Source organism: Aspergillus heteromorphus (genome assembly GCF_003184545.1).
Source record: "Aspergillus heteromorphus CBS 117.55 chromosome Unknown BO70scaffold_8, whole genome shotgun sequence".
Taxonomy (NCBI): Eukaryota; Fungi; Ascomycota; class Eurotiomycetes; order Eurotiales; family Aspergillaceae; genus Aspergillus; species Aspergillus heteromorphus.
In genome coordinates, this window is record NW_020290413.1 from 1,107,751 (window position 1) to 1,123,387 (window position 15,637).

The 15,637-nt window shown below is 50.1% G+C and overlaps 3 protein-coding genes across 3 annotated transcripts; all 3 read right to left on the reverse strand.

Moving 5' to 3' along the window:
• Nucleotides 1–301: 301 nt before the first annotated feature.
• BO70DRAFT_225384 (uncharacterized protein) lies at nucleotides 302–882 on the reverse strand. Its single transcript, XM_025538761.1, has 2 exons — nucleotides 594–882; nucleotides 302–538 (listed from the first exon to the last, which is right to left on the reverse strand). Exons 1-2 carry the CDS (start codon nucleotides 790–792, stop codon nucleotides 450–452), a joined length of 288 nt encoding a protein of 95 aa, XP_025400855.1. The 5' UTR covers nucleotides 793–882; the 3' UTR covers nucleotides 302–449.
• A 3,575-nt stretch (nucleotides 883–4,457) lies between these two features.
• On the reverse strand, nucleotides 4,458–11,447 carry BO70DRAFT_395405 (bZIP transcription factor; the record flags this gene model as incomplete). Its single annotated transcript, XM_025546534.1, has 5 exons — nucleotides 4,458–4,592; nucleotides 4,669–5,240; nucleotides 5,300–5,430; nucleotides 11,278–11,333; nucleotides 11,403–11,447. 5 exons carry the CDS (start codon nucleotides 11,445–11,447, stop codon nucleotides 4,458–4,460), a joined length of 939 nt encoding a protein of 312 aa, XP_025400856.1.
• A 2,248-nt stretch (nucleotides 11,448–13,695) lies between these two features.
• Nucleotides 13,696–15,348, reverse strand: BO70DRAFT_225568 (branched-chain amino acid aminotransferase, cytosolic). The gene is made up of 4 exons (XM_025538762.1): nucleotides 15,000–15,348; nucleotides 14,641–14,938; nucleotides 13,883–14,581; nucleotides 13,696–13,824 (listed from the first exon to the last, which is right to left on the reverse strand). The coding sequence occupies exons 1-4, from the start codon at nucleotides 15,226–15,228 to the stop codon at nucleotides 13,812–13,814; spliced, it is 1,239 nt and encodes a 412-aa protein (XP_025400857.1). The 5' UTR covers nucleotides 15,229–15,348; the 3' UTR covers nucleotides 13,696–13,811.
• Between the last annotated feature and the right edge of the window lie 289 nt (nucleotides 15,349–15,637).

The window sequence follows — 15,637 nt, forward strand, 5'->3', positions numbered from 1 at the left end:
GGCGAGTGTAGAAAGTAAACAGGTATATCGTGCTCTTAAGAGCCTTCTTGCCATCTTTCCTTCCTCTTCCTCCTCCTCCTCTTTCCCCCCCGTCTCCGTCTACATTCCCGGTGCATCCAATTATAACAACAGCCTGCTAAGCTCTCGTTACTAGTCTTGTTAAAAAGGATCGCTTGAAAACATCCAAGCTACTCCGTGGAGCCGGGTATATTAGTACTAGCAGTATAAATATTCCGCAACACAAGCAATGGGCGCTGCATGGGCATTATTATTTATTCTCATGATCTTCCAGAAGTCTTCGCTGCGAACAGAGTCACGCACGGGGTTGCATGGTCAGGAGGTGATATTCTGGCCACATACGTGTGCCCATCCGCATTTACGCTACTCTGATGGGTGTCACTATGACTGGAACCAGGAAGCACTTACTCCCCTGTGATAGGAGGGATATGTCAACCGCATGTGATCACATTCTGGAAGTTGGGTATTAACCGGCGGTTTCCACGTTGTATCATCGTATATATGATCCGTAGATACGGGCCTTTTTTTTTATCACACGTGGGTTTAAATCCAGAGGACAGGAAGTAAGCACCAACCTCGGAGTGCAGGAAAGGCCGATACCACAATAGGCGGGTCCAGGTCCAGAATGGCACCACCATCCGGCCGTCTGTAATCTTCAGACCCTGGTGAGAAAATTAAAGTGATGATGGGGGAAGAGGGTGCTAGGCTGAGGCAAGAGCTGATGATTATTGATCGGATCGGGTCTGGTTGATTGTTCCGCGGGTCATTTGTCATCCCCCTTAACTAGCGTGGCGTCACGAAATGAGAACCTAGAATGTCGATTAGGCGTCCAACGGCTGGGATGATGAGTGATACTGAGTGACGGGAGGTGCGCGCCTGTGTGAGTGAGTGAGTCAGTCACTCAGTAGTAGTCATGGGGCCCTCCTTTGGACCTTGGAGTTCCCAGCGGCGCCAATCAACGAACCCTGCCGTTATTGGCAATTGACAGGAATAAATTACTCGATTCCTGCTGCATCCTGCCTACCCAGATAGGCATCATGTATGCGACCGGGGTTCGGATTTCGCCGGTCTCACCGTCCGCCGTCTCCGTACGGGACGTGCGCCCAACTCCACCGGGTTGTGCCACTGTGGAGGGACTCGAGGGAGAGGGTGGACTGGACGAGACTACTGACGGGCGGAGAAGGACTCGAGGACTTGGAGTCAGTCCTCTTTGAGCCGCCTGATGTAACTCATGCTTGACGAATCCGTGCCCCGATGCTGGGGGTCGCATCCTAGTGCCGCCAGATGGCTTTCAGCCTATACGAGCTCCGACCGAGTCAGGATGTTTGATACCATCGGAATCCCTGACGTCCGAGCCGCCGGCTCCCCCGTGCAACCCAACCCGGCTTCTGGGGTCACTGCAACCTTAAGGGGAATCCAGCTCGCACAATCAATCGTGGCCTCAGCCTCAGCTGGGGGGTTGAACGCCCTGGCAGTCGATACGCCCTGCTAGGTGGGCGCCCTTACGCGCCTGGCTGGTGCCAACGAACAATCCTCATCCCTCCCCTTTTCGCTCCCGTGGCGCGTTGCACAGGAGGAGAGTAGAAGGCAGACACACACACACACAGAGAGAGAGAGAATGAGAGCGATGGAAAGCCCGAGGAATTCGCGATTTCCTCATCTATTCAAACTGTCACATCCAGTTTCCCCGCCTTATTGGCTGCAGCCCTCGTATACATATGTCCAGTACTCCGTATGACCTGCCGGTTTAACGTATACCACGCTATCGGGCATATCGCGCCTGGGTTCTCGGGGTTCAGAACGCAAACCGAGATCCCCCTCGGCTGTAACAGTGCCGGTAGACCGTTGACAGGGTCGCATATCGCCCCAGCAAGTGATATACGAACAAAGGCAACTGCACCCAAATGTACCCATCCGGCAATCTCTCGGGAGTTCCCTCAATGTCCTGGACCAGTATAAACAAGCCAAAGGAGGCCGGTAGCAGCACACCATGTGAACTGACGATGGTGGCAAACGATGGCCCCGGTAACCCAGTAGACTTTAACGCACAATGCTATCTCGAATCGACCAGGGTGTCTTAGATAGGGATGAGATGAAGCCCAGCCGGTAGCAACAGTACGGGTTAGCAGTACCGTTACTGGAAAGGTACCTGAGGAGAAGATAGCATAGCCCTGGAGTGCGTAATTGATGAGTTCTGCTCTCTCTGTTCTGCAGAAACGGACAGATATTACTTCATACTGGCCGGGGACATATAGCAGGGATGGTATTCCGAGACATTGTTGCCCAGATGTACGGAATGAGTGAACGGCGATCTAGTCAGTCAGTTACCAGCCAGGCCCGTCAGTGGGTATGGTGGATAGGTAGTGTGCAGCGCTGAAGATCCATGACAGCAGAGCAGATAGATTCGCCAGTCGCATCTTTCTGCAGTGGTCTACCGCCAACAGAGTCCTGTCTCGCGATGATAATAAGTCCATGACCTGTTGTTGATGCACACTATCTACCCGGTTCATGCACCACGTCAGTGCCGAGAGGTGTGGAGGCGCAGCAGCAGCAGCAGCAGCAGCAATGCTGTATGCATGCTCGTAAATTTGCAACCTCAGAAATCCGAAGCGATGGACAGCCATCTTCTCGCAGAGCCCCACCAGGGAAAGACACGTCCGGACCGTGGACCACGGATGGATCTCCCAGTTCCAGCGATTCTTTCAACCCTCTCCCGTCGTTCATGGGGCAGGAGAAGGACAAAGCGGGTTGGCCGGAAGCGGGCTCGACAGTCGCAGGGGCAGGGTTCTGGCCCTGGCCCTGGCTGTCGTCCGTACGGACGGAACGGAGTCCTGTTTCCGTTACTACCTGTACGGAATTACCATCGATTATTACCGGACTAGATACCTTGCCTAGCCATCTGCTAGTACTGCTGTGGTGTATCTTGATGGCGGGGTTTCCAATCACTGCTAAGGCCTATCTCCGGTCGGATAACACCGGCCTGCTGTGTTTGTTTCTTTGAGTTTCAACATTCTCTCGAATGGAAATGGGTAGAGAAAGGGGGGGGGGCATTCAATGCTTCTGGAAAGCAGTGGTTCTTCCAGGTAACACTGTCCATTCCTCTGCCGTGCTGCCATGCTGCCGTGCTGCCATGCTGCCATGCTGCCATGCTTCCCGTCGTTCCTTGACGGGGTTGCTACGGAATTAATTAATCCTTCGCTCGAATGGGCAACTTTCGGTCCCGATTTGGCAAGCCTTGCGGTCAATTTGTCGGCAGCCTTGGGGCCGTCCCCCTCCCATGATCAGGAGTACTATCTACTTAGTTAGGCGCGTCCGTAATACTACAGTACGGAATAGCAGTGGTAGCTAGTAATTGTTAATTAGCTAGTACTAGTCGACTCATGCAGGACAAACATCTCATTCCAGCCGTACTCCAATCAATGGATTCTGTCAACGTGGGGGCCCGGATTGGGTTGACTGTCCTGTTCATTGAATTTGAAAGGGCGCCAAACTGTGCACTCTACCCATGGATCGATCCATGATGCCTGCCTGCTCTCCGCTGTGCCAGACAGTCTAATACTATCTGTCTACCTAGGTAGATACCTACACACTAGATACCATGTAAATACACACTAGATACATAGCGCTGGCTCCGTTGGGGGCCACGCTAAGTACACACACGAGCCCACCAATCATCGGCTGCAGCAGCGACGGGAGGCGAAAAGCCTCCCCGTCTGGGTTGGCAGCCCCCACTTGGCGCGATGCACAGGGATTCGGGATGGGTGGGCTCTGGAGTGGCCGGCTTGGACCCATAGTACTCTAGATAGGAGACAGACACTACGTATCTAGTGCTAGGTAGACACCAGCTAGACCACGGAGTGCGCGATTCCGGGGATGATACGAAGGTGCGTGTGGTATGGTAAATCATCAGAACAATAACAATTATAATAACAATAACAATGACAATAACAATAACAATAACAATAACAATAAAAATAGCAATAACAATAGCAATAACAATAGCAATAACAATAGCAATAAGTCATCGCCGATAGTTCAGTACAAACGTAACATATGTTTCCCATAGTAGCCAAATTTCCCACAGATACACCAGTAGTCCTACTACAACAGAAACAGGAACGCCACCAGAGATGCTTCTACCGAGCCACAGTGCCAATATAACCAACCCGAAGACATTGTGCCTGACCTGGCACGACTTCTGTCGAAAGCGAACCGGGGAACGCCCTCTAAACGAAGAAAATGGACAAAAAATGAAACCAAGAGCAGTAAACAAGTACCGGAAAGCGGAAGGAGCAAGGAAAGCAACTGGATCACATGTTGACAGTCGTGAGCCTGCAATGCATCATCATCACCGTCGTTAAATCAGAAGTAAAAAAGACATGGCAAAAGCGGAGAGAAAACCGATACCCCCTCTAGTCTCCGCCAGGAACAGCATTGAGTCACAGCAAGGGATACAGATGGGGAGAACATGGGTCTGACTCGGGTGTAAGAGGACCAGCCATCAGTGGTTCTGCTGGCGTGGAAGGGGACGGGGAAGAGTGATCATCGCTGTAGACGGAAGACAAGGGTGGCATCTGGAGAGACGGTATTAGCTCCGCTAACCCTGGAACTCCGGACAGACCGCTGTCATGTAGAGAGAGGGGCATGTACAGGGATATTAGGCTCAGGAAGATGTTGAGGTGTCGGGCCAAGATCAATGCCAGCCATGGATGCATAGCTCATGCTGAATGGGCTGACAATCTCGTCGTCGACGTACGAATGGTGCTTCCTTGACGGCCCCGAGGCGGACATCGTGAGGGGTAGGATCGAAGGCAACTGGGTTCCGTACTCCCCATTATATGGCATTTCATTGTAGCTGCTTCCGATTGAATGATATGCAGGTGGTTGTCCGTAGGTTGAGTGTCCGTATGTATCCAAGTGCGAGTACGAGGGATAAGAGAACACTGGAGGAGGCGATGCTGAGAGCTGCCGGGTGCACTGATGTGAAAACATCGATCCCCGATCATCTTGCGCCGAGTAACTCTCATAGGAGGAGCCTCGTTCTGTGGACATGTGGCGGTTCGTACCCGAGCTGGACTTGGATACCCGGGATTGCTTGGTGCGAGTCTTGACATTGTGTACCACCTTCGGCAGCTCTGGCTTCTCGGGGGATCGTTCCGGGGACGTCGAAGCTGAAGCAGCTCTTTTCTCCAAGTCCTCCAGGCGACGTTTTAGCTTTTTACCTAGAGAAGCATCCTATCAGCTCAAGCCGCAGTGATTGCATAAACCGACGATGACTTACGGTAGTTTCTCTGCGCAATTCGATTTTGTATCCGGCGTCGCTCAGCAAGATCCGAGATCTTTGTCCAATCCTCGTTCGGGTTGGCATTAGGACTGAAAGCACTGCTGGTTCCATGGCTTGAGCTCCTGGAGCTGGAGGAATGGTATGAGTAATTGGAGGACCGATGCATGATGGGCGAAGACAAAGCAATCCAATGCGGGCGGTCTTTAGAGAAGGAAGCAGCAGATATAAAAGGACCAGAGTTGGGGGGTGTTGATATCGCTGGAATGGGAGGTTGGAAGAGAAGAGAGGCTGGAGGGAGGATCTGGATTGACTATATAGATTTGGACCCAAGTAGCCTTCACGAGTCAGGAATGATCAACATCTGAAACTAAGAAGACACAGGAAGCAGTCAGTATTTAAAAGAAAGCTAAGCCATGGGTCGATCAGCTGGAGAATAGTAGGCCTGTAGCTTATGCCTGCTAAGCCCCGGGTCCGAATCAAAGCAGTCCGCCAGTGACAGTCGATTGTACCGTTGCGATAGCAGTGTTAGTCCGTGCTCCGACAGGATTTTTTTAATTGTCAATTATTCTAGCATTTTTCCCTTGTTAATTTGATTTGTTCATTTTATTTATTTTCTCGCTTTTGTTTTTCTGTAAATGGAATAACAAATTCCGGATGGCTCTTTGTTCCGCGGGACGTGGTAGTAATAATCCCTGGGAGACACTTGCAGGGTACGCATGGCTTGACCATGTGTTGGTAGGGAGCTTTTCCCGAATGGAATCACAGATGTGCAGGGCTGCGTCACTAATTCCCGGTGTGGGCTCAAGGAATCTTGGGAGCGTGAGGCTGTTTTAGCGGGCCCCGATGGCCGATATGGCCGAGAGGGGGGGGGGGCGGAGGGTTGCACAGGACGATATCAGGCAGTGCTAGGCTAGCACCAACTGCGGGTTTGTCCACCAATCTCAACCATGTGGCTCCAATTCCATATCGAGATGCCAAAGATACCGACTAGGCTGGAGGGGCACTGTGTATTCATAAAGAGCAATGCATTACTCCGCATCGAGTAGACACTTTGACTCGGTACTGCAATTGGCAGGGGCTTTGCTTTTTTTTTTTTTTTTTTTTTTTTTTTTTTTTTTTCCTCGTTGGTTTTTGTGCGTGTGTTTTGTTTCCCTTTGGGATACACGAACCCCAACTCTTTATAAATCTTGGATTGAATGTCGTCCTGTCGAATTCCTCAATCGTCGGTTTCTGTTGAATTGCGCAATGCTTCTGGGGAGGGGGGGGTGCGCAACAGATACGGGCCATAATAGGCACCGTCTAACCTAGTATAACGACCCTTAGCGATAATACCGATTCATCCAACCGAGATCGATAAGTGAGTGACACCCCGAGAACTGTATGTGGGGGAAATGGAAAGGCGTCGAAGGCTTGCTCATGTCCCAAATCTGTACACCGTAATACCAATGGATGGCCTAAATTAGCAGTAGTTTCAAGCGAGTGGCCCAATGACATTCGTTCCCTGGGCATGAAACGAATGGAGGGTAGTGTGCGTGGCTTCAGAGGAAGTTGTTGGTGTGCAAGGAGGGGGCTGAAAGCGCGGCTTTGACTTAGTGGTATGTTGGGGGGTATTGATACAGTATCGCTGGTCTTAGTTGATTCCAGGTCAGGTATGGCGGTGGTTACACAGGCACGATGCCGGAAGGAATTAATTGTCATGATCATCAGGATTTCGATTGTCTCATTTTTCTTGAATGGACTCTGGAGAGTGTCTTGGATTCTTGTAAGTATTTGAGGTCATACTGATGATCCGCATACTCTTGCTGATACGGAGTATATACACCGTACACCACCTTCCCTAAGGTAGGAAGGTAGGTACTATACCTTAGGTAGGAGTATACTGTAGCCTGTACCTACTAGGCTACGTTAGTAGCTGCCCGTCTACGACTATACTATCCTTTCCGCTTCTTTCTTTGTTCAAGGCCCGGCTGGTTCTGGCGAACCATGGAAGGCAGAAATCTGTCTCGACCTTTGGCCGATTGGTAGCTAATGTCACCATACTTTAGCAGCGGTTAGCGGCGTCATCCTTCAAGCGGCGGTTTTCCCCTCATATCGTATTTTTAATGCTGCCTACTATCCATCACTGTGCAGACTAACCACACCATCGGCAACGCGCAAAATCTCCAGCGGTCGCTTTCAGCCTGTCCGGCTGTAGTACCTATTTGTTTACCTGGGGCCGCATGTACATCGATCGATGTCCGATTGCTTGCTGCTAGCGTCGACGGGGCAGTTCGGCCCCAACAAGCCTGCCAGTCAAGGCACGGAGTACACGCAGACTATCTACCTACTCCGTAGTAGTAAAGCAGTACGGTAGCATAGGCACATAACGCTGTACACAATTACTTAATTTCCGTCTTTTCTCTCTTGGAACTCTAGTAGTATTGGCATACTTGGGTATTGAGATTCTATTAGAAAACTGTACTCCTCTGTGCGTATCTAATAATACTTACTACCTTGCTCCGTACAAACCTTCTGCCATGCATAACTCTCAAAATAGCCTGGCTTCCCAGCCAATCCTGCCGGGGAGAGCCGATTCCAAAATCGGGCGCAGAGTACTATTGCCGACCACGGGTAGGCAGGCAACTGTGCGTCTCCGACTGACCAACTGCGTCGCCTATCTGCAGGCCGACGACAAGAAAAGGGACGCCTGGCTCGTACATAGGAAAGGGTGCCTCGATTCACACGAGCACCTCGTCTCTAGTGCACGGTCTCGACTTCTGCCACGTTGCACCCCTCGATCTTGGCAGCACACTAAGGATAAAGATCTCACTCTCCGAACGGGTGGTGGAAGTGACGGGGCTCACCCACCTTATTTCGCAAGTCACATTCCTGGTCTGTAGGTAAGCCACAGCCATTCGGCCACTACCTGCTTTCTTGGACAGATCGTGTGTTTCATCTATCTCGATTGTCAGCGATGTTATAGCTTACTGATCCGTGAGCCCGGTAGTTACTCTGTACTTAAGGAGTCGAGGCGGGCGCAATGAAACATGGAGAAGGCATGCAGATCAGTTGATCAGTTGATCAGTTGATCAGTTGATCCGGAGCTGAACGAGCACAGCCCAGCCAGCGAGTAGATAGGTAGATAGTGGGCAGGCTGAAGATGGACGGCGGACGGCACGACAGGACAGCCTTGTCTCGGAGCCTCGGAGGCTGCTAACCCCGGGCTTCACTTTCTGATTTGCATCAAGCCATTCTTGACATGTGTGCATCTGACAGTAACGGGGATTCCATCTCCTCTCTTTTCCCCTCTTGCGGATGTAGGTTCTCCGTATCTCGCCCGCAAATGCGTTTCCATGTGCTCAGTTCCCTCCCATAAGTGGGTGCATACAACATTCCAGCCCCCCCTGCTAGGTGGCTATGAAATAGCGGGTACGGCGGGTTTGTAGAGGCACTACGCTGTGCTACCAGGGAATAGCCCCCAGTAATACGTTGTAAAATCATTGCCCGATCTGGATTCCAACCTGAGACTGGTGCTAGGGAACCAGTACATAGGTACTAGTATCTACATTAGCGGCTGCCCATACAAAATGAAACCCTGTAATCCTAGTATGGGGGACGGACGGAACGAGGGGAGGCCTGTGGCAGACGAACGGGCCAATCATAATCTTAGGAAGCGAGGCTTCTCAGCCCCAAGGTGCCCCTTTCAGCGAACCACTTTCCTCGTCTAGGGTCCAAGTCTGGAGATGCCGACTAGATAGTATGTATATCAATATGCCCTTGAGGCTCAATCGCTTGCAGATGGCAGTCCTTTAATACATACACTGCCTCAATGCTAGTATCCGGCTTAGGGCCGAGAGAAGTCATGGTTCATGGTTCATGATTCATTGGTCAGACTGTTAATTCGTGCAAGGGCCCCCAACCTGAGCTATACATAGGATGCTCCAGTTGCAATGCTCGGACTCTAAGGCGGCGACGTATTTTCAAACTCGCGACTAGACAGGTGCCTGCCCTGGCTCGTCCTTCTGTGTGAGTCTGCACCTGCATGTCTGTACATACTCATCTGATACAAGAATGGTGACCCATGACTTTACCCGTCCCCAATTCATGTAACCCTATCTCGTATGTGTGTACCTGGTCATCCTGCAGTGCTCTTCCCCAAAGAAGTTCGCGTGTCGAACATGGGCACCGCAGCTGGGCGCTTACAACCATCATTGGTCGGGGCCATGCTCGTATAGGCATGCGTGCATGCCGGCGGCTTGCCTAATGGTCGCTTGATTCGCCTGTGACAAGTATCTATTGGGGGCCCCCTTGGCGGCCAAGAGTCATCAGATACGGAATCGAACCTTCTGGCACATGTCTAGAAGCACCCGCGTTCTTTCTTGGCGCAGGGGACAGGATAATTATGGAAGTACTCCGTTCTGTAGGTGTATGTTTGCTTGATTATCACTGCCCGGCTGTCCCTCGACTAGCCAGCCTTTGTGGCGGCATCTGAGATAATAATAATAGTAACATCAAGCGCAGTGGGCTTGACCGTTGACTCTAGTGGTATGTCAGCGTTCCTGATAAACACCATGCCATGTATGTTGTTGTATATAGACTACTTAACTTAAGAAGTAGTACTTATTAAGCCCGATGAGTGCTCTGTAAGCCGTACCCCATACTTCATAGTTGCACAACGCACGCCCTATTACAGTGGGGAATGCCTACTCCCTGGGACTCTGGGAGAGACAGACAATCTGCCTCGAAATACGGAGTAGATATGTTGTTTTAAGGGCAGCTTTTCCGGGTATGTAGCCTGGCCGTGTGTGTGGCCAGAGCCAGACTACCTCATTTCCGCGGATGTCCATCCTGAGCGACCATGAGTCACGTCTCCGCGAATCATCTCGGCCAATGATGGCAACATGGTTATCTTGGAGCCCCGCAAGCTGGCGGGAGAGATGACGAAACCCACTTCGACAAAGTACGGGGATTCCACGTGCAGAAGTCACGTCGTCTGACGGGCAGTGCGGGAAGGATGGAAGGCGTGGTGGTGTTATCCTTATCAGGCATCAGACACAAACCCGTCTCCATAGTCCGTAGTACTACGTATTCCCGTATAGTAGATAGTACCTGGTCAGGACTAGGTAGATACTCCGTAGATAAGCAGTCAAGCCGATGAATCCGAGCGGCGGGTTAGCGGCACGACCGGATAGATGCCTGAGAATCTCCCTCAAGCTTTCAGGAACCCAATCGGACTTCCGTGGCTCTGGCGATCATCATCATCATCATCATTATTATTATTATTATTATTATTATTATTATTATTATTATTATTATTATTATTATTATTATTATTATTATTATTATTATTATTATTATTATTATTATTATTATTATTATTATTATTATTATTATTATTATTATTATTATTATTATTATTATTATTATTATTATTATTATTATTATTTTTATTATTATTATTATCGCTGTAGTCCATCACACGTCTTGGTAACATTTCGAGGGGCGCATTGACACCGTCCTACCCCCAGGGATCAAAGACTCAAGACAATGATGTCTCATTCACTGTTTGACTGGTGGCTTCCTGCCAATTTTGATTTCACCTAGGATATTGCACTGTTGGCCCCATCGTGCCAAGTGAGCCATGTGTTGCTTCACTAACACGAGATTCCAACAACAACAACAACAACAACAACAACAACAACAACAAGAAGAAGTACTACTACTACTACTACTACTACTACTACTACTACTACTACTACTACTACTACTACTACTACTACTACTACTACCATCAACTTTGTTTCTCGCCCCATCTCTAGGGGTGACTAGGTTCAGAATTGAGCAATATCATGGAATCGCCCCCATCTACGCCTCCCCTTGCCACAGCCTGCTTCTTATTGCGAATTATTGACCATGTGGCAATTCTCATACTTATACCATTTGCACCAGCTGGATAAGGTACTAGCACATGAGGGTGCTGCGGGCCACTGGCCTACATATCATTAGCGGCTCCCGCCAATTTGCAAGCTCGAAGTGAGTACGCGAAGGTAACCTAAGAGAGAATCAGCGCAGAGATGAGTTGCACAGGAAGAGTATTCTAGCCGGATGGCTCTGGAGATACCATATGCTTGTTGAAGCGGTGGTAAACGAGAGCGCCAATGAACATTGACAGATACCCCAGTCCTCCTTGAGTCCTAGGGTTTTCATGAATCTACGCCGACCTATACCGTGCACAGAACACTATTCTTCTATGAAGCCTTGACATACTGATATGATAACAGACAACACTGCATGTTTGATCCGTCCGTGAACCAACTAGACTCTGGTATGTCTGCAACCTGGTTAAAATAGACCTTCGCAACACGGGCGACGGAGATACCCTGCTGCAGAAACCAACCAGGCTGGCAAGGATGTAATTTGGGCCTGCCTGCCTGTGCACCTGGAGCTGGTTGTAAACCCAGCCTGTTTTGAAACTGTCAGCCGGTGCCAATGAACACCACTATGAGTTGGTGTTTCTATGGCGTTCAATCCATTGCGAGTACCTCTCATGGGATGGACACCCGCTCGTGCTTGCCTGTCAGAGCAACAGAGCCTCAATCAGGTGTGTGCGTGTGCGGGTGCGGGTGCAGATGCGGGTGCGTGTGCATGCGGGTGGGCCGTGCTTTGGCTTCCCTTCCCAGGTAGCAAGATCTACTAGTAGTATGGTAATTAGTCGGTTGTCGGCCTGTCCGACAGGAGTGTGACAGATAGTTCGGTCAGTAAGCTGTATTGTCCTGATGGGACAATACACTCCAGATACCTAGGATAGTACCTAGTAGTTAATCGCAGAGTAGGTAAGTCGAAACTCACAGTGGCTGAACTGCGATTTCACAATATAAACTACATATCTTGTTTGCCTTGAGCCTTGAACAGCATATATTAGTTTATGTAAGCGCAGTATAGCTGGATCTAGTAGTTATTCATTCTCCGCAAGTGTCTTGTTACCGCGATGGGAAAGGACTGGAGCCCTTGACGGTAAATAAGAGTGCGAACTCCACCCAATTGTTCTGCCTGTAAACAGTCATCGGCCAGCTTCAGGTGTTCATTCCGTCACTGCGAGATAGATGTTAATTGTCAATGGGGCAAGCCTTCGGTGGGACTTCCTTCAATCCTTCTTGGCCTCGCCTATCAGCCTCGATTGCTGCTCATCTGCCTCTGAAGACGTCTTTCTAAACACCAGGCCCCTCCTGTTGCTCGGGGCCCGAAAGGGTGGGGGAGGGGCTGCAGGGTGTCTACCTGTTAAAGGAGGAGAAGAAGTGAGAGAAGAAGTGAGAGAAGAATGAGAGAAGAATGAAAGAGAAAAGAAGAATGAGGAACGAGGAACGATAGGTATAAAAGGTTATCTCGTAGGATAGGTTTCCCCCCAGGTGTCTCAGCTTTACCTCTTATTGCTTGTCACTTCCAACTATATAGTCTTTAAAGCTCCCTCCATAATGTGTGAGATCAGAGACAGAGAGTGAGCTATGCCACTTAGTCAGTCGATTGGTCATGGCTGTACGAGAGGGGCAAGAAAGGCGTTACTGGTCTCGTGTGGAGTTGAAATATAGTATTCTGCATCGGACGGAGCGCTTCGTAAGTGCCTGTCGAGTCACCCATCTCGAAATGGAATGGACAAATATTGGAGTCTCTGACCGAAATATATGATGGATTCTGCCGGCATAGTGTTGATCCAGCAATAGCACCGATGCCTCCTTTGATACCAAAGGCTTACAGGCTTGGGAATTTACTGGTTTCTTCTTTAGTTAGGACCAAGATTATTAGGCCAAATGGGCGCTCTTACGGGTAATCACAACGCTACAGAGTACTGTATAGAACGTAGATCGGTCTTCCGCTTGATTGATCGGGACTAGGATTACACGGCCACCGGCCGTAGATTTCTAACGTCAGATTGGTAGAAGTATTGTGCACTTCGCTATTTACAGAAGCAACTGCGCAAGAGCCAGCCCACACAGCTACGACCTGCATCTCTGCTGCTGCCACGTCCAACGCCATCGTCATCCATCTCTCAAGGGGTAGGATAGCCAACCGAGGCAGGAAACTTGCCTTATGCAGACAGCGAGTGGCTTTCTTAGGAGGTGGGTGATTGCGTTTGCCAGGAATTGGAATTTACAAGTTCCTTGCGTAGACCTCCAGAATCAATCATGGCTGTTAGACGGCTGTATGCTGTGCATCTGGCCCGGGGCTGATGTCGTTGGATCTCTGGGATACCCTAATCGAGGCTCTTCCTTCCTATTCAACCCCACATGCAAAAGACGCTAAGCGGCTGCTTCGCAAATTACTTGGAAGAAGCAATCTCCCATAAGCTGCAAGACGCAAGACATTCGCACGTGTGGAGGCTATGATTTTGCTCACCAAGAGATAAGAACTGAAATCGGAGTATATCAGGAAAATAATAGTACTAGACCAGGCCTTTGTATCCGTCTATCAAAGAAGACAACCAATTAAATGCAGCGGCGTGGATTTGATGGTTTAGGCACCATGTATTGTTGACTTATAGGACATAGCTATGGGAAATGTTAGCAAGTCCCACGGTAATGCGGTGAAAAGAAAGGGTTGTCTCACCTCCAGGGATGGCTCTCGTCGCCATATTGAATTCCCTCGATCCAATTTTTCATCTGAAGAGCGATTTCACCAGCTTCTTCACTTTCCTTCAAACCGCAGTCGACCAGCTTACCCCGGTAGCTAATTGTCCGCACAGGGCTCACGATAGCTGCAGTGCCGGCTCCAAACACCTCAATCATCCGCCCCTCTTCAGCCGCCTCGGCGACCTCGGACATCTTGAGCTTGCGCTCGGAAATCTTCCAACCCTTAGGCACCAGTCTCTCCCTGGCTAGAGCTAACACGGAGTCCCTAGTGACGCCCTCGAGAATGGTTCCGTCCAAAGGCGCTGTCACCAGCTCTTTCTGTCCAGTTTCCTTGTTCTTCAATGCGATGAAGAGGTTCATGGTACCGACCTCGGTAATGTATTCTTCTTTGCCAAAAAGCCACAAGTTCTGTTGGAAGCCACGCGACGCGGCTTCCAGCTGGGGGAGGACGCAAGGAGCGTAATTTGCACCCAGTTTTTTATCTCCAACACCACCAGGCCAAGCGCGAACAGCGTAGTCGGTGGCTTCCAGAGAAATGGCCTTGAATCCAGTGGGATAGTAGGGGCCAACGGGACTTGCGATCACGAACAGAAGAGCAGAGCCTGGCGGTCCCACGCCAAGAGTCTTCTGTGTACCGATCATTGTGGGCCGTAAGTACAAAGAATATCCTCGGGCACTAGAAAGACAATGATAAGTTGTGGATTCTAACAATGGGGTAAGAGATATCAGACTCACTTCGGAATGAATTTACTGTCCAGTTTGACGAGTTCCCCAATCAACTTAGTCAGCGCATCGCTGTCAAAGGAAGGCAAGGCGATGCGCGAGGAAGACTTGTTCAGGCGCTCCATGTTTTTGTTTGGACGGAATAACCGGATCTGATCATTTTTGTCTTTGTAGGCCTTCATTCCTTCAAAACATTCGAACGCATAGTGAAAAACACAAGCCGATGGGTCGAGGCTGAGATTCTGGTAGGGAACAATACGAGGGGCATGCCAGCCCTCGGCGGCTGTCCACTCGACGGACAGCATATGATCTAAAGTGGGAAGATACATTAGTAGCTGACTATACGGCGTCGTCTGAGAAGCTACTCATACCAGTGAATGTCTTTCCAAAGACTAGGTCCTTCGGAGCGGTCAATTCTTTAGGGGTAGTCGTTTTCGTAACCACAAGTTTCGCAGGATCAAGGCTAGCTAGTTGAGAGGCAGTGGCTGGCGTGACACTGAAGCATCTCTTCCATAACTGGGCCCTTGTGGGACTTGGAAGCGCCCGAGGAGCAGCGAAGTTTTGCAACGCCCCCCGACGAGCGAATTGAAAAGGTTTCATGGCTAATTGCCGAGTCCGATGATGCTGCAAGATGTATGAATTCAAGGCCAGGGGTCTGGAAAAGAATGGACGCGGAGGTTGCGATGGAAGGACCAGAAGCGGCTGTGGAGCTTTATTAAAAAGCGGATAAAGACGGTCTATGACTCTTTCCCCCGGACTGCGGCGACAACTCCGAACCGCCGCCCACTGATAAACAGATCCGACAAGGGGTTCGCACCACAACAAGCAGCAGGAGCACTCATTAGACGCCGGCCAGATCTTTATCTGCACCGCCACCTGCAGGCGACGTATAATGATACGGCGTTCTTACTCCGCAGTAGTCGGTCAACTTATTATTCCCTCCTGATCACGCGCCCGCAGACTGGAGTACGGTCCAGGTCCGGCGTCCGACGTCGGCCTCAGATAGTAC